This window comes from Carcharodon carcharias, chromosome 30, assembly GCF_017639515.1.
Source record: "Carcharodon carcharias isolate sCarCar2 chromosome 30, sCarCar2.pri, whole genome shotgun sequence".
In the NCBI taxonomy this organism is placed as follows: Eukaryota; Metazoa; Chordata; class Chondrichthyes; order Lamniformes; family Lamnidae; genus Carcharodon; species Carcharodon carcharias.
This window is the reverse complement of record NC_054496.1, coordinates 11,690,432-11,715,731: the sequence shown is the minus strand read 5'-3', so window position 1 is coordinate 11,715,731 and position 25,300 is coordinate 11,690,432. Positions and strand designations below refer to the sequence as shown.

Sequence of the window (25,300 nt, the reverse complement as noted above, 5' to 3'; positions counted from 1 at the left end):
TTGGAGTTGAGAGAATGGAGTGCAGTAAGTTCAGAGAGAAGCAGGTTAGAGTGGGTGAGAGGAGCAGAGAAATTGAGAAGACTAATGTCACGCCGACAGTTCTCAATGAAAAGATCAAGAGAAGGTAAGAATCCAGAGGGAGGGGTCCAGGTGGAGGGAGAATAGTGGAGGCGGGTAAAAGGATCCATTGAACGGGGAGAGGACTCCTGCCCAAAGAAGTGAGCCCGGAGACGAAGACGGCGGAAGAAGAGTTCAGCATCGTGCCGAGCCCGAAATTCATTGAGATGAGGGCGTAAGGGTATGAAACTAAGTCCTTTGCTGAGCACTGAACGTTCAGCATCAGAGAGGGGAAGGTCGGGAGGTATGGTGAATACACGGCCAGGGTTGGGATTGGAAGACGGGATGGGGACAGAGTGACAGGCAGGGGTGGAGGGTCCTGGATGGGTGTTGGTGTCGATGAGTTGTTGCAGCTTGCATCCGTGGCATCTCTGACTCATTCATCACTGCACTGGAGTATAATAGATAGATCTTGCCCCAAAGGCTAAAAAAGAGTCTGTACCTTCTGCTGAATCGGGAAGAAAACTGGAGGGGACAAAAACTAATTTTATGGGGTGGAGGAGAGAGGCACAGAGGAATGTGTTAAATGCCCCTTTCACCACTGTACTCGTATCAGACCCATTCCTGCAGTCACAGATAAAACCATATCTGAGGCACACCAGGCTGGAACAGAAAGAGCAATCCAGTAATTAGAACAGAGTTCAACTGAACAACCAGCAGAAGAAAATAGAGTTTCCCACCACACAATTCTGCTGACTTGGGAAAATCACAAAAGGATTGCACAACCCCATATGTCTTATTGCAATACAGATTCTCCTCAAAGAAGCTTTACATAAACGTTTGCAAAATGTTGATAGATGATGTGTCTTAATGTCCCCTATTGCACACAGGAATTACACAATGACAAAACATGATCTAATCATGAATCACAAACAAGGAACAGCTTAACCATTCAAAGACCTGCATTCCATTATTGTCTTAAGAAAAATAGTCTTGAATTTATAGGGCATATTTTAAAACCCCAGGATGTTCCAAAGTGTTTTACAGCCCTTTAAGTACTTTTTTAAGTGTAGCCACCAATATTCCCTTGAATGTTGCAGCCATGCAATAAGCCAAACATTCCCATGCAGGCTGCACAGAAGTTGGCCCATTTAAGTTACCGTGTATGTGCAAAAATAAAGCGACTTCCGCTAAAACAAATCCTCCCCTCCAAAAAGTTAGAAGGTACTTTGCACCCAGCAAGCTCCCACAATCATAAATGTGATAACAGTCAAATCATCGCTTTTAATAATGCTAGTTGAGGGATAAATTTGGCCAGGGCACTGGGGCAAATTCCTTGACTCTTCTTCAAAATAGTACCGTGGAATTTTTACATCCACCCAAGGGGACAGGTTTAATGTCTCAACTGAAAAAGGGCACTATAATGGCGCAGCACTCCCTCATTGCTGTACTGAGGTGTCATGGTTCAACGTTGCCCGAAAAGCTTCCTAAATTTATCCCATGGGAAGACAATCCATACAGACCAGTTGATCAATCAATGGATTAATCAATTTTAGATGGCACATAGCAACCAGGACATATGAACCAGATTATATTGTATAGCTAAAAGCAGTATGTTCCAAATATATCTTTCCACCGTGCCACCTAACTTCCATCGAAAACATGTAGGCATGTGAGTCTGGGCAGACTAATCAATGTTTGTGACATTATTGGACATTCAGACACATGCACACTTTAGAAAGGAGTCACTCAGTAACAGTCACAGGTGGGAACCCTGATAAAACTTTCTCTTCTGAACCCAAGGGGACAGAGATGAACTGTAGCAGTTCAAGCACTCGTCCTGATGAATTCATCACATGAGTTAGCTGACATCAGTTGGGATAATGTAGGGCTGATACAAATGTCCAAAGCAGGTCTGGTTTATTGGTGTAGGATGGGAAAGAGAGAGAGGTGGAGGTTGGGTGGAAGAGTGGAGGAGGATATTCAGGTTTTCTGCTCATATATTGTGAAGATTACGCAGTGCATATGCCTGGATATTCAATGAGGTCAGAATCTGATTCTGTTGTAATGACACTGTCGAAAGGCTTGCACTCTATCTGAGTTCACACAGGGAGATCAACACTTTTACAAGGAACTTTTACCCAGGGAGAATCTCTGCTTTCAGGAGAAAATAGGAGGGAAAAGAAAAACAGTGTGACCCTATGTAATGATGCATGTGCCAGGGTACCAGCCCCAACATGTATAAGTTTTGCACATCACTATGTACCACAGTGCCCTGAAAATTAATATATTTACCATCTTTATTCTTTCAGCAAGGAGATTCTGAAAGGCACTCAGGTTTTCATTTGTGAAAGATAGTACTATAGTACAATCGTACTCATCCCTCAGGTTAAAAAAAGTTAAACCACATTGATTCCCTGTCTCTCTTTCGCTCCGCTTCTCTCTAATTCTTACAAATACAGAATTACACAGACACAGTTCTCTCATTAGACGGGTGAATCTATCAGTGTCTGGTTGCTTTGCTGTTATGATCAATCAGTGAGCACTCACTCGGGTGACACACAGAGCAGTTTGTCCAGTTACAACCCAATAAACACACTGTGCTCAGCCTCCCAATGGGCACCTTCCCATTGCAACAAAGGAAACTAACTACATCTGCCTTTTAAAAAAAGCTTTGCCACACGACTAACATGCATTCTTAAAGTTATGAAATGCAGTTAAAGCCCGGAGTTTAAAACAGAACTGTCTGCACTCTAAGGAGCCAGTGCCTATGGGAGAGGAGAGGGGTGGATTGTTTGAGTATTGTATTTTTTTTGGTGCAGACAGAAACCGTGATTTGCATGTTTTGTTGTTGGCGCTGACCTCCATTCCGCTCTGCTGCTCCCTGACAATAGCCACGCCAGCAGCACTGTGAACACAAGAGGCCAACGGCCTCTGCCATCTGTAAACACCAAGTCAGGGTTTGGGAGTTAACAGCCCTCTGGGGCTGTGAGCCTCTCTCACGCAGCCAGCTCACAACCTAACTTTTTATAACAATGTGCTTCAAAGAAAAAGAAAGATTTCCATTTCTATAGCACACTTTACAAACTCAGGATATCCCAAACCACTTCGCAGACAAGTATTTTTGAATGCTGCAATGTAGGAAATGCAGCAGCTAATTGCACACAGCAAGCTCCCACAAACAGTAATGTAATAATAACTAGGTATTCTATTTTAGTGGTGCTGGATGAGGGATAAATGTTGGCCAGGACAATGGGAGTAACTTCCCTGCTCTCTTCTGAAATCGTGCAAAGGGTTTTTGTAAATGTCCATGTGAGTAGGGAGGGTTGTTGCCTCAGTTTAATGTCTTATCTGACAAGTAAACTTTAAACATTAACTGCTAGGCACCAAGCTCTACACCACATTCAAGTGATGATCAGCCTAAAGTCACTCTTGCTGTTTATTACTAAGGCCAATTCCTTAGTAGTAGCATCTCACAAGGAGAGCAGACCCTTCATTACGATATTAAGGTTTAGTATATCTGGCCCAGGAGCCATGTGTCAAATGTCTCCTTATGTCCTCGATGATTGTTACAGCTCACCTGCAGAATCATATTTTCTGTGTCTTTCTTTGACTCTGGTTATTCAGGCTCCTGGCTTCAAACATCAGTTAACATTTGAATTAAATTTATTTTCCAGGTTACAACAGCTTGCATTTATATAGCACCTTTACTATAGTAAAACATACCAAGGACTTTTCAGGAACATAATCAGATAAAGCTTGATCCTCAAAGCACGTTTTTTTTTTAAATCAAAAAGTTAGCTTGAAAGCTGACCATGTGGAAGAGGTTCACAGCCCCACAGAGTTACTCAGTCCAATCCTGTGTTGCTATTTACTTGTGGAGACATTAGATGGGTGATCAAAAAAAGCTTGGTCAAAAGAGGTAGGTTTTAAGGAGTCCTTCTAAGGGAATCAAGAAACGTGAAAATAATGTTGGGAGGTGGTGTTGAAGTAGATGATCAGCTATGATTTTATTGAACGGTAGAGTAGGCTCAAAGGGTCAAACAGCCAACTTCTACTCATATTTCTTATATTCTTATGTCTTTAAAGGAGGAAAGTTCCTTCTGAAGCCAACTAGTCAGTACAAGGGCAATTAGGCCTTGCCAGCAATGCCTATATTTCATGAAAGAATTAAAAAACTTATGCAGGGGTGGCAGTCCAAGAAGGAAATTCCAGAATTTAAGTCGCAGACTGCTGACAGCCCAATGAAATGGTGGGGCATAGGAGGGTTGGGGTGGGGGTGGGGGTGGGGGTGGGTGCAGGGGGTTTGCACAAAAGAACTATTTTATATTTCATCCTAACATTCTGATCTCTGATTCCCACAAGGAGAGCTTACAGTCTGTCCCAATCCAATATAGTTGTGGGATAGCCTCTCTCTCTCCCCTCCCAATTTATTCTCCTTTCCCTTTGATCTCTGCTCTGTATACTTCCCTAGCAGTGACCACGCAAAGATTAAATATCCACAGAATCCAAGTTTTTCACGGACCATATGACAACGTTTGAGCAAGGTTGTGTGTTTCTACCTTAGTCATTTAGGCAAGAATCACAATGAAGGTTCTAGAAAAGAGAAGGTTAATAGAGGCCTTTAAAATTATGAAGTGACTTGTAGAAAATGTTGCTGTTAGAGCCACTAAATATGATGCCCAACAGGAAATTCAGGAGAAAATTGTTCACCCAGAGAATGGCAAAAATGTGGGACTCGCTACCACAAGGAGTTGGGCAGAATTTTACAGTCTCCCACCAACAGGATTTCAGGCGAGCAGGTGGGGGTTGGGGTGCTGTAATACATCACATCCTTTCAAGGTAGTAATGATTGAGCGTAGTTCAAGCTACAAACCCTTAAAAGGTGTATTTGCATCATATCACAACACGGCATAGAGCAGTTGGGTTGAATGGCCTGTTTCTGCGCTGCCAATTCTATTGCTACAACATCCACTCCTGACCTTCACACTTACTAACTCATGGCATCCCTTCCACACACACACATGGTGCTCACAAACTACTTGTGCTCCCAGCTTTATTCCATCCACCTGCCCCAGAAATTCCAGCACAGACCCAGAACAAATGGATTTCACCTGCACTGCATACCTGTCAATTTATCCAAGAACAAGATTCAAAACACACTCTGGTTCAGGTCTCCTAATCAGATGAGAGGATCTCAGGCCCTTCATGCCTCTCCATAGCACACATTTATAAACACTGCCAAGCCCACAGTGTGTTTGATCTTATCGTCAGGGATTATAGCACAGCGCAACTTGTATTACACTTTATTAAAAATGCCTAGAAGTTGACATGACAGCTTGTTTATTAAAATCCTGCTCAGCCAATGGGCCCATGGATATAGAGACCGCAGATTCTCACCAATGTATTGCGGTCAAAGGCCCACATCAATAGTTTATAGAAAAATATCACTACATGTAGAATGTTGGTACTATGGGTATTGTCACAGATTACATATCATAAACATGATTTTCACAAAGGATAGGAGTGGCAGTCCCCGTGAGAATGTCAGAGAAACCCATTGCTTGTTAACATTACAGCTTTATATCCAAGGTTAGATCTGCAATGCTGACAGAAAGAAATAACTTGTATTTATATGACGCCTTTCAAGACTGCAAAATTTGACCCCGAACCAAGTTTTGAGGAGCGTCTCAAGGCAGGAGAGGATTAAGGAGGGAATTCCAGAGCTGAGAGTCTAGGCAGCTGAAGGCACGGCTGCCAATGGTGGGGCATCACAGCTACAAATGCCATGAATACTTGTACTTTTATTGAACTGAACATCACTGAACACAACACAAGGGTTTGAATCTGTGGTTGGATGCAAGCTCAGTTGTGTCAATCTGTCAGCAACGTATGTCAATTCCTATACCATGAAGTACTAGTTCTTGTCGGGCTTCTGTAGCCTCACATGACATTGGCATCATGGAGCCATTTTCTCAGTGAAATGTTGGCATCTGTTACTTTCTGAGGTCTCCCATCCCTTCCATCATTACTTGACACATTTCTTGACGACAAACCCACAACAGCCTTATACAAAGGAGTACTTGTGAATTTCAAATACTTCAGCCAAAGAGAGTCTGTAGCCTCACTGATGCATCGGATGCCCAGTGTGGTTCTTGTCTTGTCGCTGCACATACTACCACCTTCCACCACAATCACACAGCAGCAATCCCCACCCAGATGACTGGGAGCTTTATGTTTATGGAGTAGGACAAATGCCAAGATACCAGCGAGAAAGATAGCCTATTTCTGATGGACCCCAATCCTAGAAATCCAATTTTGCCACCTGTTTAAAAAACTGGCAAGATTCAAACAGTGTGCCAGTGACAGGCTGCTCAAATGTTCACATTTGCAGAGTACTTGGAGGAAGCTGTCAGTTTTCATGCCAATTTCCCATTGGCATCTGTAGCTCTACAAAGACTTTTCATTGCCAACATTACCCTTTCTTTCCCAGGTCCAAAGAGGCAATTGGCTAAGAGCATTTCAAAGGCTTGCCTTTAACTAGCAGTGTGATGCAGCATTCATTCATCACACTGAATACTATCGCACAGTCAGATAATAGCGTACCCCCATACTCAACACACTGGTTACTGTCACACATTCCAGTAACACATTGTGCCTCAGCATTCACTCAACGTCACACATTCCTACAACGTGGCGTTGTATTTGCACTCACACATTACTGAATATTTCTTACTGCATATCGAAGATTCTACACAGACACTGAAATTGAAATTTGGCCCAAAAAAAAGAGGCTTTAACCATTAATCTTTCAACACTGATCATCTATGAAGTCCTGAAGGCCAGATTTAATCGCTATTCATAGCCAACAAACAGAAAACCTAACCATTATCATGGGCCTCCCTCCACCTCATCTATTCCAAAATTGACGCTACAGAATTTTTTGAAGTCCCGTCACTGTCTACGAAATTAGATCGAGCCAACATCTGCTTTATTAGAGTGACAACCAGCTCAACTTTTTATACTTTTTTTTGTTGAATTGACGTGCATTTTTCCATAGTGTTAGTCAAACGATTATTAGTGTCAGAGTCACACCACTGTGAAAGCTAACTAAGAAATGGAAAACTTCTTTAAACTCTGAGCTCAGAACAGCGGAAATTAATTTTTGCCACTATCTAGGCAAAGACAAACTGCTACTAGAATAATCTGCTTTGTTTCTGAAATCAGTGACGGTTCAGTGGCCTAAACTTTATTAAATTAACACGATTCCACCAGCTCCAGGCAGTCACTGCGCTGGAGATAAAGATCTTGGAATGGCCAGGAATAATCTTCCCCAGACACACATCATATCAGCCTCACTGGGTATCTTTGTCACAGGAGAAGAAAGACTTGCATTTATATTGCACCTTTCATGAACTCAGGAAGTCCCAAAGCTTTATAACAATAACTTTTAAAACATCCCAAGGTGCTACACAGAAGCATTATCAAACAAAACATTTTACAGCCAACGACGCACTCTTTGAAATGCCACTGTTGTAATGCAACAAACATGGCAGCATGTAGTTATCTAGTTTTCCTTTAAATCCACCAATGTTATTCACCTCAACTATTCCTTGTGGCAATGACTTCTACATTATAACCACTCTGCGGATCAAGTAGTTTCGCCCGAATTCTTTATTGGGTATATTAGTGACTCGCCAGCTTTAGACTTGTCCACAAGTGGGAGCACTGTTCAAATCAGCACAAACTATGGACCGTAAGCTTGGCACCTTCCTGCTCAACATGGCTCAGTTCCACACTGGATAATAAATTGACCCACAGGACCATCAGAGGAGGTGCAAAGAATCCTCTTAAAGATGCCTTGACATAGCTGTGAGAGCACAGAGTGTACAAGGCTGAGAATAATGCTTAAATCTCTTTCTCTTCAAGCAACAAATTATTTAATCTACACATATACAACAGAAAAAATAATTTTGGGGGAGGGGATTTTTCATGGCTTTCACTTCTTTAAAACTGCAATCCTATCAATTGGCAGCCACTGAAAGGTTGGGATTAGCTGACATCTCTTGACACTAATGAAAATTGCTTTGTTTGCTGTACAGGGCTACTGCTTCTACTTGTGGATTGAGTCCAAAACTAGGGAAATATAAGACGGTTACTAATAAATCCAGTAAAGAATTCAGGAGAAACTTCTTTCCCACGAATCACAAGAACAGCTCAGAGAGCTCATGAATTTCCCTGGGAATTGTGCCCCAGAGCCATGCTTGCGGACAGCACACTGACAGAATGTATTTATAATTCACGCAAATCCAATAGTTTCTAGTCAAAGGAGCAACTTACAGACATGATGCATCTCCATGCGGGCTCTTGATGCATCGTCCATTATTTTCACAAGGACGGTGACTATCCCGACACTGCAGAGCTATGAGGGAGAGAGAGCAACGTTACTTCATGGGAGATTTTCTTTTAAAAGAACTAATGAATGAATGAACAAACAAATACATCACAAAGCACTTTACAGCCAATGAAGTAAATGTAGTCACTGTTGTAAGTAGTAAATATGGCAGCCAATTTGCACACAGCCAGATTCCACAACAGCAATGGCCAGATAATCTTGTTGGTTGAGAGATAAATATATTGGCCAGGACACTAAGAGGAACTCCCATGCTCTTCCGTGATTAGTGCCATGGGATCTTTCGCTTTTTAAGAGAGCTTTTAAAGAAAGCTGACAGGGCCTCTGTTTAACATCTCATACAAAAAAGCAGCTGTTGTCTGAAAAAAAAATCAATATTTCATCCTAAAATTTAAGCAGAGTTGTGATGGCTGTACAAGAATGAAATTGAGATTTTTAAACACATGTAGTAACGAAACTAACAAAGGTCAATTGAATTTCAAGCTACGTGGGCCACATGCAATGCTTAATAACTTAAATTCAAGTTTCCGGGGAAAAAAATTCACTTTAGAACCAACTTTAATCTAGCGCGAGCGACACACAAAATTATTCAGAGGTGAGGGGGTGGGGAGGAAGTTGGAGAAAAATAACACAAGGAAAGAGAGAAGTAAATGTAGGTAAAGTACACTCTTGCACAGAAAGGCAACACCAACCAGTGATTCATTTTTATACACAACTCAAGTGAATTCCACTCTAGAAAATAGTCCATGACAGAATCAGACTACCTTCAATCTTGACTCCAGTTGACTCCATCAGAAACCACAAAACCCCAATGCATCTGCCCAAAAACTCATCAAAAACATACTCACCACCACATCTACCAGGAAACTTACTGATACACACATCAGCCTATTGACTCTCAGAATCTTATCACACAAAAGGAGGCCATTAGGCACATCATACCTGCGTCAGCTCTTCAAAAGAGCTGTCAAATTTAGTCCCACATCCCAAACTTTTTCCACATTACCCTGCAAATTAGTAGCCTTCAGGTACTTGCCGAATTGCCTTCTGAAAGTTACTACAGAACCTGATTCCACTACCCTCTCAGGTAATACATTTACGACCTTAAGAATCATCTGTATGAGGAAATGTAAGCTCATTTTACCTCTAGTTCTTTCACCAATTATTTTAAAACTATTACCTCTGATTACTGACTCATTAGCCAAAGGGAATAGTTCCCCCTTCTTGCTCTATCAAGACACCTCTTAATTTTGAAAACATTCATTTCTCCCCTTAAACCTCTCTACTACAAGGAGAACGATCCCAGTTTCTCCATTCTCTCCACATAACTGAACTCCCTCCTGGTATTATCCTAGTAAAGCTCCACTGTATCCTCTCCAAAGCCTTGACATCCTTCTTAAAATGTGGTACCCAGAATTAACCACATTTGTCAGGGTTTAGCACAACTTCATTGCTTTCATATTCAAAACCGTAACACATAGAACCAACTGCCCAATATGCTTTCTTTGACCACCGTATCAATTTGCCCTGCTATCTTCAAAGGTTTGAGAATATCCACTTCTGTTACCCTCTGCTCTTGCACCCACACCTCCTTAAATAGTACCATATAGTATGTTACTTAAATAGTAAGATATACTGTCCCTCCATGTCATTCCTCCCATCGCTCATCACTTCACACTCATTCGCATCTGCCATGTGTCTGCCTATTTCACCAGTTTATGACCTATTGAAGAATGCTACTATCCTCCACATTATTTACAATGTTGCCAAGTTTCGATCATTCATAAACTTAAAAACACTGCTCCCCATACCCAAGTCCAGGTCATTTATAAATAATTAAAGGTATCAGACACAAATCAGAACATAGAATGATGCAGCAAAGGAGATGGCAATTTGACCCATTATGCCTGTGTTTGCTTCTTTGGTGGAGCTACCCAAATAATCCCACTCCACTGCCCTTTCTCCATAGCCCTGTATATTTTTTCCCTTAACTATGAATCTAATTCCTTTTTGAAAGTTACCATTTGCTCCCACCAGCCTTTCAAGCAGTGCATCCCATATCCCAACTCAGTCATTTTTTTTCATGCCATCTCAGGTCCTTTAACCAGTCACCTTAAATCTCTGTGTACTCTGGTTACTGACCCTTCTGCCATTAGAAAAAGCTCCCCATTATTTACTCCATCAAAACCCTCTTGATTTGAAATCCTTTATCAAGTCTCCTCTTATTTTCCTTGCTTGAAGGAGAACAGTTTCTCCAGTCTCTAGATATAATTGAATTGTCCCATCCTTAGTAACATTCTAATTAATCTGTATCTAACGCAATGATCCTCCTTAAAAGGGTTCTTTCCCCCCATTATTCTTTCATGGGATGTGGGTATCACTAGCGAGTAAAGCATTTGCTGCCCATCCCTAATTACCCTTTAAATAAGTGGCTTACTTGGCCATTTCAGAGGGCAGTTAAGAGTCAACCACCCTGCTTTGTGTCTGGCGTCACATATAGGCCAGGCCAAATTAGGATGGCAGATTTTCTTTCCCAAAGGGCATTTGAACACACTACTCCAGCTGAGCTTGAACCGGTAATTTCTGAAGGTTTAGCATAACGTCCTTGCTTTTGTACTCAATTCCTCTATTAATAAAGTCAAGGGTTCCCCAAGTTCTTTTTTAAAAAAGCAGCATTCTCAACTTACGCTGCCACCCTCAAAGATTTGTGCACATGCACCATCAGATCTCTGTCCTGCAACCTCTTTAAAATTGAACCCTCTTGTTCTTTCTACCAAAATGCATTATTCACCCTTCTCTGTACTAAATTCCATCTGTCATGTGTCTGCATATTTTAGCACAGACTTTTTTTTATTAGTTTTTTCACAGGATGTGGGTGTTGCTAGCAAGCCCAGCATTTGCTGTCCATCCCTAATTGCCCTCGAGGTGGTGGTAGTGAACCACCTTCTTAAATTGCTGCAACTTTACTGCAGTAGTTTGGTACAACCGAGTGTCTTACTAGGCCATTTCAGAGGGCAGTTAAGAGTCAACCATTGCTGTGGATCTGGAGTCATGTGTAGGCCAGGCTAGGTAATGATGGTGGATTTCCTTCCCCAAAGGACATTAGTGAACCAAATGGGTTTTTATGACAATTGATGGTAGTGTCATGGCACCATTACTGAGAGTAGCTTTTAATTCCAGATTTATATTAATTAATTAACTCGGACAATGTCAAGAAGAGAGGAACAACAATTGGATATGGTAGTATGGATTAACAAGAAAAGACAAAACAAGGAACCAGCACATCAGGGGATCTGTGAAGATCATGGGAGCATTGAAGAAAATAGCCTAGAAGGGACTGAAATGACATAGTCATCTGTTGTGGATATACTTCCCTTCAGTCTGAAAAGCAACAGTTCACCACTGCTCTTTGCTTAATGTCCCTTAGCCAATCTCATATCCACACAGCCAATGTCTCTTCAATCCTTTGGGCTTTAATTTTGCTATTAGGTCTATTATGTGGTACTTTATCGAACACTTTTTGAAATTCCATAGATGCAGCATCTACTGCCCTACCTTCATCATCCCTCTTTGATACTTCAAAGAATTCAATGCAGTTAAATGCTATTTCCTTTTAACAAATCCGTGTCTACTGTTGTACTATTAGGCCAAGGTTTTCCAAACGTTGATTAACTCTATCCCGGATTATTGTCTCTAAAAGGTTTCCCCACTGCCAGTGCTAGACTGGCTGGTCTGTAATTGCTGGGCTTCTCCCTCTCTCATTTCTTGAATAGAGGTGTAACATTTGCAATCCTCCAGTCCTTTCACACCTCCCCTATATCCAAGGAGGATTGAGCCTCTGCATTTTCCACCCTCAGTAACCTATGATACATCTCATCCAGACTGGGTGACTTTTCCATGTTGTGAATACTGACAAGCTTTAAAACACCTCCTCTTTATCTGATTTTACTCTATCTAATATTGCTACTGTCTCCTTCTTGACAATGGAAGCATCCTCTTCTCTCATGCAGACAGATACAAAGTACTCATTTAATCTTCTAGCTCCAAAGCTCAGTCTTTTTTTGGTCCCTGATCGACCCCTCCCTCCTTATCTTTTACTATTTATGTGCTCATAAAATATTTTTAGTTGCCCTTTATATTAGCAACTAATCAATTCTCTTTATTCCTTTTATTCACCTTTTATGTGTCTCTTCTGTACTTTCTGTATTCAGCTTATTTTCTAGTGTATATTGAACTTTATATCTGGCATAAGCTTTCTTATTCGGTTTCATTTTGATCTCTATATCATTTGTCATCCATGAGGTTCTAGCACTGGATGCCCTTCCTTTTCCCTCTGGGAATGTACCTACTTTGTACCTGAACCTTCTCTTCATTGAAGACCTTTGAGGTAACCATTTTATTTTATTTCACCTTGGACCAGATTCCTTTTCAGTGAATTCTCCTCCAGTTAAGTACTTGTACACTTGATTGTTCTTTGCCTTTTTCCCGAAATTATTTTAAACTTGAGAATATTATGATCCCTAAATTCTTCCCCACTGAAACATGTTCCACTTGCCCCACTTCAGTCCCCAGAACTACATTCTTGTTGGGCAAGAAACAAGCGGATGAAGAAAGTTCTGTACACATCAGGAATTCCTTGGTTTTTTTTTTTTTTTACACGATTATTATTCCAAACTATATTCGGATTATTGAAGTCCTGCAATTCACCACTCTATAGCTCCTGAATCTTTCTGTAATTTACTTGCAAATTTGCTCCAATATCATCTTCCCACTATTTGGTGGCAGATGGAAAATTCACTGATACCCACCTACTGGGAAATTCCACAGTTACTGGGGAACACACTGATGTATGTACATCAGCACTTTTACTGGGAAACTCACTGGCACTCACACCAGCACGGCTACTAGGAAACACATTGGCACACTCACACCAGCACAGCTGCTGGGGAACTCACTGGTGCATACACACACACAAAGAAACTACTAAAAGATAAAAATAGATAAAGAGCAGGTACTTGCAAGGTTGGCAGAAAAGTCACCTAGTCCAGGTGGGACACATCCTAGGTTGCTGAGGGAAGTCAGAGTGGAGAAAACTGAGATTCTGGCCATAATCCCCCAATAATCCAACAACTACAGGCCAGTTAGTATAATATCAGTGATAGGAAAGTTTTCAGAAACAACTGATATCCAAGAAAGGAAACAATTGTCACTCTTAAAATCATAAGCTAATAAATTAAGGGCAGCACTGATTTTTTTTAGAAGGCAAGTCATATTTAACTAAGTCGATTAGTTCTTTGATGAAGTAAAGGAGTGTTCATGAAGGAAATGTGGTCAATATTGTGTGTATACTTTCAAAAGGTGCTTAATAAAGTACTAGATAACAAACGTGTTAACAGTATTGAAGTCCATGAGATTAAAGGTGCAGTGGCTGAGTGGATGTGGAATTGCTGCGTGGATATGGAATTGGCTAAGGGATAGAAACCTGGAGAAGGGTTGTGCTTCAGACTGGAGGGCAGTGTAAAATGAGAGGTCGATATTAGGACCACTACTCTTTTTGATGTGTATTAATAACCTGGACGTACACAAACTTTGGAGGCAACAAGTTGAGAGTTGTTTAAAAATAATACAGAATCCTTGGTTTCATAACAAGAAGCAGAGAGTACAAAAAGGAAGGATGTTATGCTAAATCTTTATAAATCAGCAGCCAAGGCCTCAGCTGGAGTTGTGTGTCCAATTTCTAGGCACCACATTTTAGGAAGGATGTCTATGCCTTAGAAGGTGCAGAGATTTATTGGAATAATACCAGGGAGAAAGGGCTTCAATTACATGGAAAGATGATCACGAGAAGAAATTCAGGTTGTCCTCCTTACAGCAGGGAAGGTTAAGGGGACATTTAATAGTGGTACGAAAGATGAGTGTGAGAATTTTGACAAACTAAATAGAGAGAAACAGTTTATGATGGCATAAGGGCCGGAAACTAGAGGACACAGATTTAAGGGAATTGGCAAAAGAACCTGAGGTGAGGTGGGTAAGTTATTTTAAAAATTTAAAACGGAGTGAATTGTCATGAACTGGGGCGATGGAAGTAGATTCAATAATAACTTTCAAAGAGGAACTGGCTAAATGTCTGAAGAGGAAAAATTTGCATGGTATGGGGAAAGGGTAGGGAAGTGGACCTAATTCAATAGCTCCTTGAGAACACCGACACAGGCATGATAGGCTGAATGGCCTCCTTCTGAGCTGTATTAGTCCATAATTTTATAAACACATACCTGTGCAGGTACCAGTAAACTCAGTGATACGCACATTAGCACATCTACAAGGAATTCTTGTCCTTCCTTACCCTCTCATTTTTTTAAGCCAGCCTGCATTGAAATATTTGAAGTCTCCAATTATTATTACTGTATTGTTTTAAATCTTCTGAAGTTTGTTTGCAAATTTGCTCCTCCATCTCCTTACCGCTATTTGGTAGCCTATGGCATACACCTAGTAGTGTAACAGCTCCTGTTCTGCTTCTTAACTCTAACCAAATAGATTTTGTTTATAAACCCTCAAGTACATCACACCCCTTTCCAGGGCAAGAACAGTATCTTTGATCAATTCCACACCACTCCTACTTTTTCCCATTCCTATTCCTGAATATATTGCAGAAAGTAATGCTAAGTTCCCAGTACAACCCTCCTCCTACCACTCCTGTGTTTAAGTTTACTAATGTCTGTGGCACAAGAGCAACTGGGTAATATTTTCTCGAGAGAAAGACAATAAACCGAAAATTAAGATAGAATCTTGTATTAAAGTTCATCCTGGACCTGGGCTATTTCAGGTAGAATTAGAAATTTAAAAAAAAACATGCAAATGATAAGTGGAAACATACATACCCATCACCCCCAAAATATTACAATCAAACCAATTAAAATATGTTCTTAACATGAAACTAATTATCCTAGAGGTGTGTGTATCCATGAGATTACAGACGGACCCACTGCTGTATATTTTATAATCCATTCTCTGATTATGGGCACTTCTGGCATTTATTATCTTCCCCTAGTTACCCTTGAGGCATTTCCGCCAGCATTTCTTTTAGTTAAAGTTTCCATTATGCCACTATGTCAAATGGAAACCATGTGACTACTTGCACTTGCAGCTCACTAACCTTTTTTGTCACGCTCTGCGCATTTACGTACATTTGCACCAAACCCGCCTTAGCCTGTTCAGCATTATTCTGATCACTCCTATTTCTGGACTACTCTTTATTTTAATGCTGTTTGTGACTTCAAGCCCTTTGTGCACTCTTTCTCCTTTCTGCTGCACCATCCTGGTTCCCATCTGACTGCCAAATTAGTTTAAAACAGTTTAAAACCTTCTCTTAGCACTGTACCAGTAAACACACACCAACAAATTTACCAGAAAACTCATTGCTATACCTAGCATAAGGCAGTACAGTGGTTTATGATATCAGATGAGTGACCCAGCATATGTGAATTCAAACTTTACTGTGGCAATTTGAGAATTTAAAGAAAGTTGAAAGAATCTAAAAAACTAATATAAATAAAATGTTGGATTATTGAAAAAACTAATGCACTTCAGGGAAGGAAACCTGCCATCCTTATTTGGTCAGGTCGACACATGACTCCAGTCTCACACCAATGTACCAATCCTTTTATTACCTCAAGTGTCCTAGGAAATCACTCAGCTATATCACACCAATACAAAGATGAAAGCTGACCACCACCTCCTCAAGAGTAACCAGGGGAAGATAATAAATGCCAGAACTGCCCATAATCAGGGAATGGATTATAAAATATACAGCAGTGGGTCCATCTGTAATCTCATGGATACACACACCTCTAGGATAATTAGTTTCATGTTAAGAATGTATTTTAATTGGTTTGAATGTAATATTTTGGGGGTGATGGGTATGTACGTTTCCACTTACATTTGCATGTTTTTTTTAAATTACTAATTCTACCTGAAATAGCCCAGGTCCAGGATGAACTTTAATACAAGATTCTATCTTAATTTTCGGTTTATTGTCTTTCTCTCGAGAAAATATTACCCAGATGCTCTTGTGCCACAGGCATTAGTAAACTTAAACACAGGAGTGGTAGGAGGAGGGTTGTACTGAGCTGTAAATTGCAGCAGACAGATGGAGAGAACAATACCAAGGATGGTGTCACAAACCTCCCAGTCATCAGTTACACAGCAAGGAGCTGGCAGGGTGTCACTTCCTCATCTCTTCCAAGCCAGAATATTGGTGGCTTGGAGGTGATGGAAAAGCAATGATAAAATAACTGCATAATATAGGTAAACAACAACAATGCTAACTGGATGATGGGGATGTTACTGGCATTCCTGCATTGGGAGGGAGGAGAAATTCCATTGCTGCTCTCAATTACTATCCAGTGGCTCCTGCTGCAAGTGAGTCTACAAGGACTTGAGCGGAGGACAAATCGGGGTTAAGCTCAGATGCCACCTCCAACGTCAACCATTTTTCATTGCCCAGACATACAAATTTGGATCAGCAACCTCAGCTGCTCTAGTTGCCTCATATAACTAAATTCCTTCAAGTCTAATACCAATCCAGTAAATCTCCTCTATATCTTCTCCAAGGCATTGACATCTTTCCTAAACTGTGTTGCTCACAACTGGACGCAGTACGCCAGCTGAGGCCTAACCAGTGATTTATAAAGGTTGAGCACAACTTCCTCACTTTTGAACTATATGCCTCTAGTTATGGACCAAGGATCCCGAATGCTTTTTAAGCAGCTTTCTTGACTTGTCCTGCCACCTTCAAAAGGTACATATATGTACATATACCCCCTCATCTCTCTGTTCCTGGGCCCATCTTAAAATTAAGCCATTTGATATTTTGCCCAATTCTTCCTACCAAAATACATCACTTGTGTCATTTCATGTGAGCAGTTAAGGAATGAGATCCTCAATGAATGCAAAGGGGGAAGAGAGTGAATGGCAGCGTTCAGCCGCAGGCATCTTCTAGTTTCAAGATTAGAGGCAACTAAAATTGCTAACAAATTGGCAAAGGTCTGATTGGCAAGATTCACTGGATCCAAAAACTGCCCCTAACTGGCCTAAGTGTTATTGTTGATATTACAAGTGAGGTAAATATTGCAAAGTCAGCAAAATTAAAAGCACACAAAACTGGCAGCAACCTACTGAATGGATAGGCAATTGTTTAGAAGCTGGGTGACAGAGCATGGAAAATGGGCTAAATACTCCAGTTCACAGGGTGCAACCACTGGTGCCCCTAGGGATCTGAACTGGGCCCTCAGCTTTCCACTTGATTTACCAATGGCTCAGGTGAAAGAGAGAGCCAATGACACAAAGTCAGGTGGCACAGCTAGTAGAAAACTGCAAAGTGACATTGATATATTACGTGAGTGGATAAATATGGGGTTTAATGTGGGGAACTGAGGTCACCCACTTTGGGCTTAGATGATAAATCAGTTAGGAACTTTAGAGGAACAGAGATTTAGGGGTCATTATACAGAAATCACTGTCACTGAAGGAGCAGTCTGCGATAAAGAGCTTGCTGGGCAAGAGGCAAGTTGATAGTCTCCACTCCAAGGTACAGCCAGACTATGCAGTACTATGGGCGCAAAAAATAATAAGACTAATAGAATGCTATCCTTTATCTCAAGGACACTAGAATACATGGGGGGTGAAAGTTATGCTGGCGTTGAGTAAATCTCTGGTTAGACCATATTTGGTGTATTACATTCAGTTCTGGGCAATGCACCTCAGGAAGGATATGCGGAGGATGCAGCACAGATTCACCAAAATTATACTGGGGCTAAAAGAGTTAAATTATGAGAGCAGGCTGCGTAGACAAGGCTTATGTATCCTTGTGTACCGGAGATTAAGAGGCGATCTAATTGATGCTGATGTTGATTAAAGGTTTTGATAGGGTAGATAGAAACTATTGCCTTAGAGCCAGGATAATGGGGCATAACCTTAAAATTAGAGGCTATCCATTCAGGGGTGATGACAGGAAGCACTTCTTCACACAATGGATAGTGGAAATCTGGAATACTCTCCCCAAAAATCTGTTGAGACTGGGCAGGCAGGAAGGCAGCTGAAAATTTCAAAACGGAAATTGATTTTTGTTTGGTGTGGTTACAAGGATATGGAAGCAAGTGAATGGGGTCAAATACAAATTAGCCGTGAATTAACTGAATGGCAGAAGAGACTGAAGGAGCTGTATTACCTATTTCTTTCCTTGTTAAAAGTCCAGATGGTTGCATTAGGTACATCTGAAAGTAAAGAGAATAAATCCCAGATAGAGCGAGCTGTAGAGATGCAGCCTGTTTACTGCATAGTCTGGCTGTACCTAGGAGTGGAGACTATCAATTTGCCTCTTGCCCAGCAAGCTCTGTCACAGACTGCTCCCTCAGTGACAGGCACAGAGGAAAGATTACATCGAACTACGAAAAGATACAGCACAAAAACAGGCCAAATTGGTCCAACTAGTCTATGCTGGTCTTCATTCTCCACACAAGCCCCCTTTGACTCTACATTATATACTTCTATCGGCATACTCATCCATGGCTGGCAGGGGGGTGGGGGTGGGGGGGGTGGTTCATTTATGCTATTGACCCATCACTCCACTGGCAGCTTCGGAGAGTGAACAGATGATGTCTTAAGGCACATAACAGGCAGGACACCCAACAATGGAATAGTTTAACTGTTTTTTTGTAATAATAACTTGCGTTCATTTAACACCTTTAACCTGAACAGTTATCAAACAAAATATGACACCAAGTCACATAAGGAGATATTAGGGCAGGTGACCAAGAGTTTGGTCAAAGAGGTAGGTTCTAAGGAGCACTTTGAAGAAGAGGTGGAGAGGGAGGGAGGGAACGAGGGAATTCCAAAATTTAGGGCCCAGGTAGCAGAAGGCATCATCACCAATGGTGGATCGAAGGATATCAGGAATATGCGAGGCCAAAAATGGAGGAACGCGGAGATCTTGGTTTGGAGGGGTTACTGCCTTGAGGTAGGGAGAATAACATACCATTGATCCCCCAACATTCCCCCTTCCCTAGCCACGTTCTTTTCTTCCTGACTGATGTGTGGAATGTTAAGTATAATTTCTCAAGAGCTCCAGCATTCAGGACATCGAGTGCCCAAAGGACTATGAGACACGAGGTCTGTCAATGGCTTCACAAACTGCAGACACAAAGCGTCATGTTAATGTGGAGAGGCAGAGCCGGGGGGGGGGGGGGGCGGTGTTCTTCGAACCTGAGTTTCACAGAGGACTCGAACACCAAGTTCAAAAGTCAGGTTCCTTACTGAAGGACCAACTTCAACAACAAAAAAAAAGACTGAATTTGAACCCTCACAGTCTTCGATTGACCATAAAGTCAACTAGTTTAAAAAGGACACTTGCCTTTTACTGAAAAAGTGATTCAGATCACCGGCGAGAAGCAAAACCAAAACAATGAAAAAAAAATAGGATTCCTTGCAAGACCGAATTGTCCGTTCAGCCCCTGCCTCGGGGGGAATACTCAACAATGGGGAAAGTCAGCGCGCTCTGAATAATGTCTGGTGACAGACGATAATCTTGCAAGGTCGAGTTTAAAATAAATCAAAACTAGATGCTGATCCCACAGCTCTTTGTAAGTGCTCCACCACAGGTTTTCAGACCTCGTGGACTATTGCACCCCCCTCCACTCATACAAAGACTAGGCGCCTCTTGACCATTCCATCATTCGTGGACTGTATGTGTGTGTGTGTGTGTTCAATTCTGGTTCCCAAGGCTACCGAGATGTGAAGGATTACTCGGTACATCAGCCCCTGCCTAGAGCGCAAGCAGTTCCCCACAGCCTTCCATGGCCATAGTTCTCCTTGAAAACTACTGCCTTACTCTCTTTCATTTGGCAAAAGAACAGTTTCATATTAAACCTCATCACGAAAGGGAAGAGGGGGGGGTGGGGATCTCTCTCCAGTCCAGACTTCCCTTACAACTCTCTGCCCACACATGGCTGAAGAAAGTGTAAAAAAAAACACGAGCTGGGATCAAACGGGTTCTCGGCAACAAACGCGGTTATTTCTCAGCCTGATGTTTCTGCGATCGTGTTAACATCAGAAATAACACACAGCTGCTGAAATCGCTCCAGGTTCTACTTCAACTTAAAAACATCGAAGTGATTCGCCTATTTCCAACGATCACGATTTCTTTGCCCACCTGAACTGCCAGACAATTGGATTCATGATTTTAAATTAATAACCTTATTCCAACTTTGATGCAATTATTAATGCAAAGCTCACTCGGCACATCAAATGCAAAGGGCTTTGCTAGATCTGTAATTATTGCAGGAAATCTGCAAGCTGTGTCGTTAAAAGGGGCAAAAACGCCTAAACTGTACAACAAATGATCAATTTTAACATTGGCTGCACGTTTAGAACGAGCGAGCCCTTGTAAGTGCCGCTGTGAAACTTCATCAATCGTCCTCATTATAAGCCCTTCTGTAACATCTAGCAACTTACCATTCTAAAAGCCCAACTTAATTCAACACCAATACATATACATGGAATATGTGTGTGCATTTTAAAATGGATATCCTATTGCACTAAGCAAAGCCAAACAACAACAAAATTAACTCCCCAGCGCCTGTAACTGGGACGCGGAGATAGTTTCATTTGTTCAAATAAAAAGTTACTCAAAGTGTTGAAGAGAAAGGGCAGTTCGATTGCGAAGCTTCTGGCATCGCGCTGTAAGACACCGATTTGCAACAACAAAAAGAATCCCACGATTGTTCAGCATTAATTTTAAGAAAAGCACGCTTTCTGATTCTTTACACAAATCCTGAATGCCCCTGGTCACTGCAGACCATTCCGCCACTCCTTGTAATAAAGCCTCCTTGCGCTTTTTTTTCCTTTTAAGTCAAGCCGTACCTCCACACTCAGCCGCCAGCCAGAGTCCCCAAAGTAAATTCCAGAGTTTTAAATCCCCCATTGCTCGCCGTCCAAAAGTTCGGAGTTTCCCTCGATTAATTTATACATCCATTCAAAAGTGGAACCCAGAAAGTCCGAATTATCATGGGAAAGACCAGGATGGAAAAGCAAAATAAGCCGGGGGATAGGGGGTTGGGGAGGGGGTGGTGGGGAAAGGGAGGGGGGAAATGTCGGCAGAATCCTCGGTTCAATCCCGCGTCTCCAAACTTCAAGACAAACTTTTTGAAAACTTCAGCACCGCAGGCTGCCTTGAGCCGCACAGAGGACTGTATTCATCCGCACAAGAAGTGGGGGCGGACTCAAGCAGGACCTGTCCCGAATGGGAACGAGTCTAACCCAGCTCACTCACTACCAGTGAGTCTCAGAAAAACCAAAGTCCCAGAGAAACCCTCCCGCAATGTGTCACATCTTTTAAGCTACTTTTAAAAAAATCCTCCCCAAAAAAATTGGACTACTTCTTCTTAAAGAGGGGATTGAAGGAAACTTAGTCTTGTTCAAAAAGTTTGCATAAGTTATCTGGGAATTAAAAAAATAAGATTTTTCTTCTGTTCTATTCAAGAGACAAAGGCTACAAGTTTGACCCAAAAGGGATTTATTTGCTATTAAAATATGCTGCTGCTGCAGGCGAAATTTGCAACAAGTTGTATCCTTACATAAAACAAATATTTTGTCCTTTGACTGCGATTAAGTATTGATTAGTTATGGAATGTCCTATTAGAAATAGCGAGGAAATTTGGAAGAGCCTATTCTGCTTTTTTATTATGTTTTTTTAAGAAGTGGTGCGGGTGCCCCTTTAAAAATGAGGAGAATGCTCCTTTAAGAGCGAAGGACGCCTCTGCGGAGGTATTTCCCTGCGGAGCCTGGGAACAGAGCGAAGAGATAAATCAGAAGAAAGGTTATTGTAGTAACATGGCGCTGTACCGTTCAATGTCTCAAACACTGGGGTCATGTAACACAGGGCGAGGAGAGGGAGGGAGACAGAAAAGCAGAACCGCGCCAGATCTTCAGAAAAAGGGAACAGAAAACTTATCTAGAAGAACTGCAAAGAGCAAAACTTAAAAAAAGGGAAAAGAAAGTCGGATTGAGGAAAAGGAGCAAGCAGGGAGGATCGTCAAGAGAATGGACTGTTTTCACCTTTTAAGGAGTTTGAAGGAATTAACCAAATAATATTCTTAGAGAAAGTGCTTTTAAGAAACGACACCAACTGAGCTCATGTTTCAGAGATGAAGTCTCCCGTTTCTGGGTCATATAGATCAGGATGGACTTGGCGATGATTCTTAGCCTAAACTCTCTAGCTAATCTTAACCAGGACAGTAGTAGATTTAAGGAAGGGAAGGTTGGCCAGGCTCCCACTCCTGACTGTTATACATTCTCCGTGAACGTGGGCTGTGGCGGTCTCCACAGTCGAATAGCCGTCAAAAGTTAAACATTAACAATGGCAACTTGGACGATGTGCTAGAGAATACTCTATTTATGGAACAGTACCTTAATGAGGGAGGCAATGTCTTCACAACAGCACTGGAGGGAAAGCATAAAACTTAGTACTTATAAACATTTTTCAAGCTGCACTTGGCCATACAGACTGGGAAAGGTTTTTGTTCTGTTCCTTCAGTTTGAGTTAACGCAATTTCAGTTGGAGATGTACTGTTGTAGCTTCATTATAGCACGGAAGGAGGCTATTGGGCTCATTGAGTCCATGCCAGCTTTCTGTAGAGCAATCCAATCAGTCCTATTCCCCCACTTTATCCCTATAGCCCTGGGAGTTTATTTCCCTCCAGTATCATCCAATTTCCTTTTGATCATCTTTGCTTCCACCATCCTTGTAGGCAGCAAGTTCTAGGGCATTACCACTCGCTGCTTAAAAAAAGTCCTTCCTTACATCCCCACTACCTATATTTCTTGCCCAAAACCTTAAATCTGTGTCCTCTAGTCCTTTACCATCAGCTAATGGGAAGAGCTTTTCCTTGTCTAGCTTATCTAATTGTGTCATAATTTTGTACACCTCTATCAAATTTCCCCTCAATTTTCTTTGCTCCAAGACGAACAACCCCAGTGTTTTCAACCTAACCTCAGCTAAATCCTTCTTCATGGTCAGATAAACTGCTAACATTCACTTTCAAGATACACATAAATGACTAATTGCATCACACAATAGAGGGTATCAAGTGCTCGTGGAATTACACCAAGTCATCGGTCAGTGTTGTTTGAAGGGTAGCAAACTGGCGCTAAGCATTTTCTCTGAATATTTGACCAAGAGGTGGCAGGTAACTTCAGAGGATATTGTAGCTATGAGGGTCAGTTGGCTAGATAGCTAGTGTGTGGATCAGGCTAACACAAAATAATATGGAGTTCGAACACTGCTCCAACTGAAGCAGAATCGGGGCCTGCCTCCACAGCCTACCCATAATAAAAGATCATGGCACTTTACCATGGTTCAGTGAATAATCACCAAGGACCCGCCTTCAGGCAGAGAACTCGAAGATTGCACATATACATACTGCATCACTGAATGAAATTAAAATAACTCACCAATAAAGTTGGCATAAGCCATTTAACTTATGTTTCCATTACACATTAGTTGTAGCTCCTCAACTCTACAGTATTCTTTAATATAAAGAAGTGAAGACAGCAATTCAGCTAGTTGTGGTAAACCTAATCATATTTGCTGCACTGCAGATTGTGTTATTTTGTACAGAATTTACTCCAGTCTTTATAATGCCCTCTACAACACTTTGCTGTCCTGTTCTCCATCCTGTAGTCAACAGTTATCTGTTAACCAATATCAATAAAACTGACTAACTGGTCACTTACCCCACTGCTGTTTCTAGGATCTTGCTGTGTGTAAAATTGACTGCTGTTTCCCTGCATTAAAGTAGTGACTATACTTCAAAAGAACATAATTGGCTGTTAAACATTGTCGGAAGTCCTAAGGTTGTGAAAGGCAGTATATAAACACAAATTATTTCTTTCATAGCACATCATAAGTTATAAAATAAGTGTGAGTTGCTACACCCATTTTATGCGCACTGCCTTATAGTTATTGCTCATCTTGTATTTGTTGTCTATTCCATAATCCACACTTGTGTCCACATTTCCTGATTATAAACATGATAAACAAAAATGTCCAAATGTGGAGAACTTCCTTATGGTTCAATGAACAGAATAGTGTAGTACTGAGACATACAGATTATAAAGTATCATGATTCTATTTCCAAGCTGCTGATTTCCAAATGGGTTGCAACTGGGCCATTACAACTAGCCCCAAGAAGCCTGGAAAAGGCTGTGGATGCTGGAAAACTGAAATAGAAGCAGACTATGCTGGAAAAATTCAACATGTCTGGTACCATCTGTGGAGAGAGGAACAGAGTTAACATTCTGGATTTGTGACCTTTCATTAAAAACCCTTGGTTGAGGGTGAATGATGAAAATCCATTAGCATTCCCATTCTTAATAGCAAGTATCAGCTGTGTCTCAGTGGGTAACACTCTTGGCTCTGAGTCAAAAGCTTGAGTACAAAATCTGGGTTGACACCCAGTGCTGGACTGGAGGTGATGCTGTCGTTTTGCTTAAGTGGTTAAATTGAGACTCATTAGTACTCTCAAGTGATTGCAAAGAATCCTATTACACTATTTTGCAGGAGAGTTGGCCAACCTTTATTCCTCAACCACCATCCCCAAAACAGATGATCTGGTCATTATCACATTGTGTTTGTGGAATCTTGCTATGTACAATTTAGCTGTTGTGTTTCTTACAACAGTGACTACACTTCAAAAAGTACTCTTTTGACTGTAAAATAGTTTGAGACTTTTGAAGGTTGTTAAATAAGCTATATAAATGAAATTCTTTTGTTCTATT

The 25,300-nt window shown here is 41.3% G+C and overlaps 1 protein-coding gene across 2 annotated transcripts in view; it reads right to left on the bottom strand.

The window, feature by feature from the left end:
- The window catches only part of notch3 (notch receptor 3), a 158,252-nt gene extending 136,530 nt beyond the window's left edge, over positions 1-21,722 (bottom strand). The window contains exons 1-2 of one of the 2 annotated variants that reach the window (XM_041176904.1): positions 21,386-21,722; positions 8,398-8,479 (exon numbers count right to left, since the gene is read on the bottom strand). In XM_041176904.1, coding sequence (XP_041032838.1) covers positions 8,398-8,479; positions 21,386-21,446 — 143 coding nt within the window. In that variant the 5' untranslated portion in view covers positions 21,447-21,722. Of the gene's footprint in view, positions 1-8,397; positions 8,480-21,150; positions 21,288-21,385 lie in introns of those variants that run through there. The other variant, XM_041176905.1, reaches the window with a different exon arrangement.
- Positions 21,723-25,300: the final 3,578 nt, after the last annotated feature.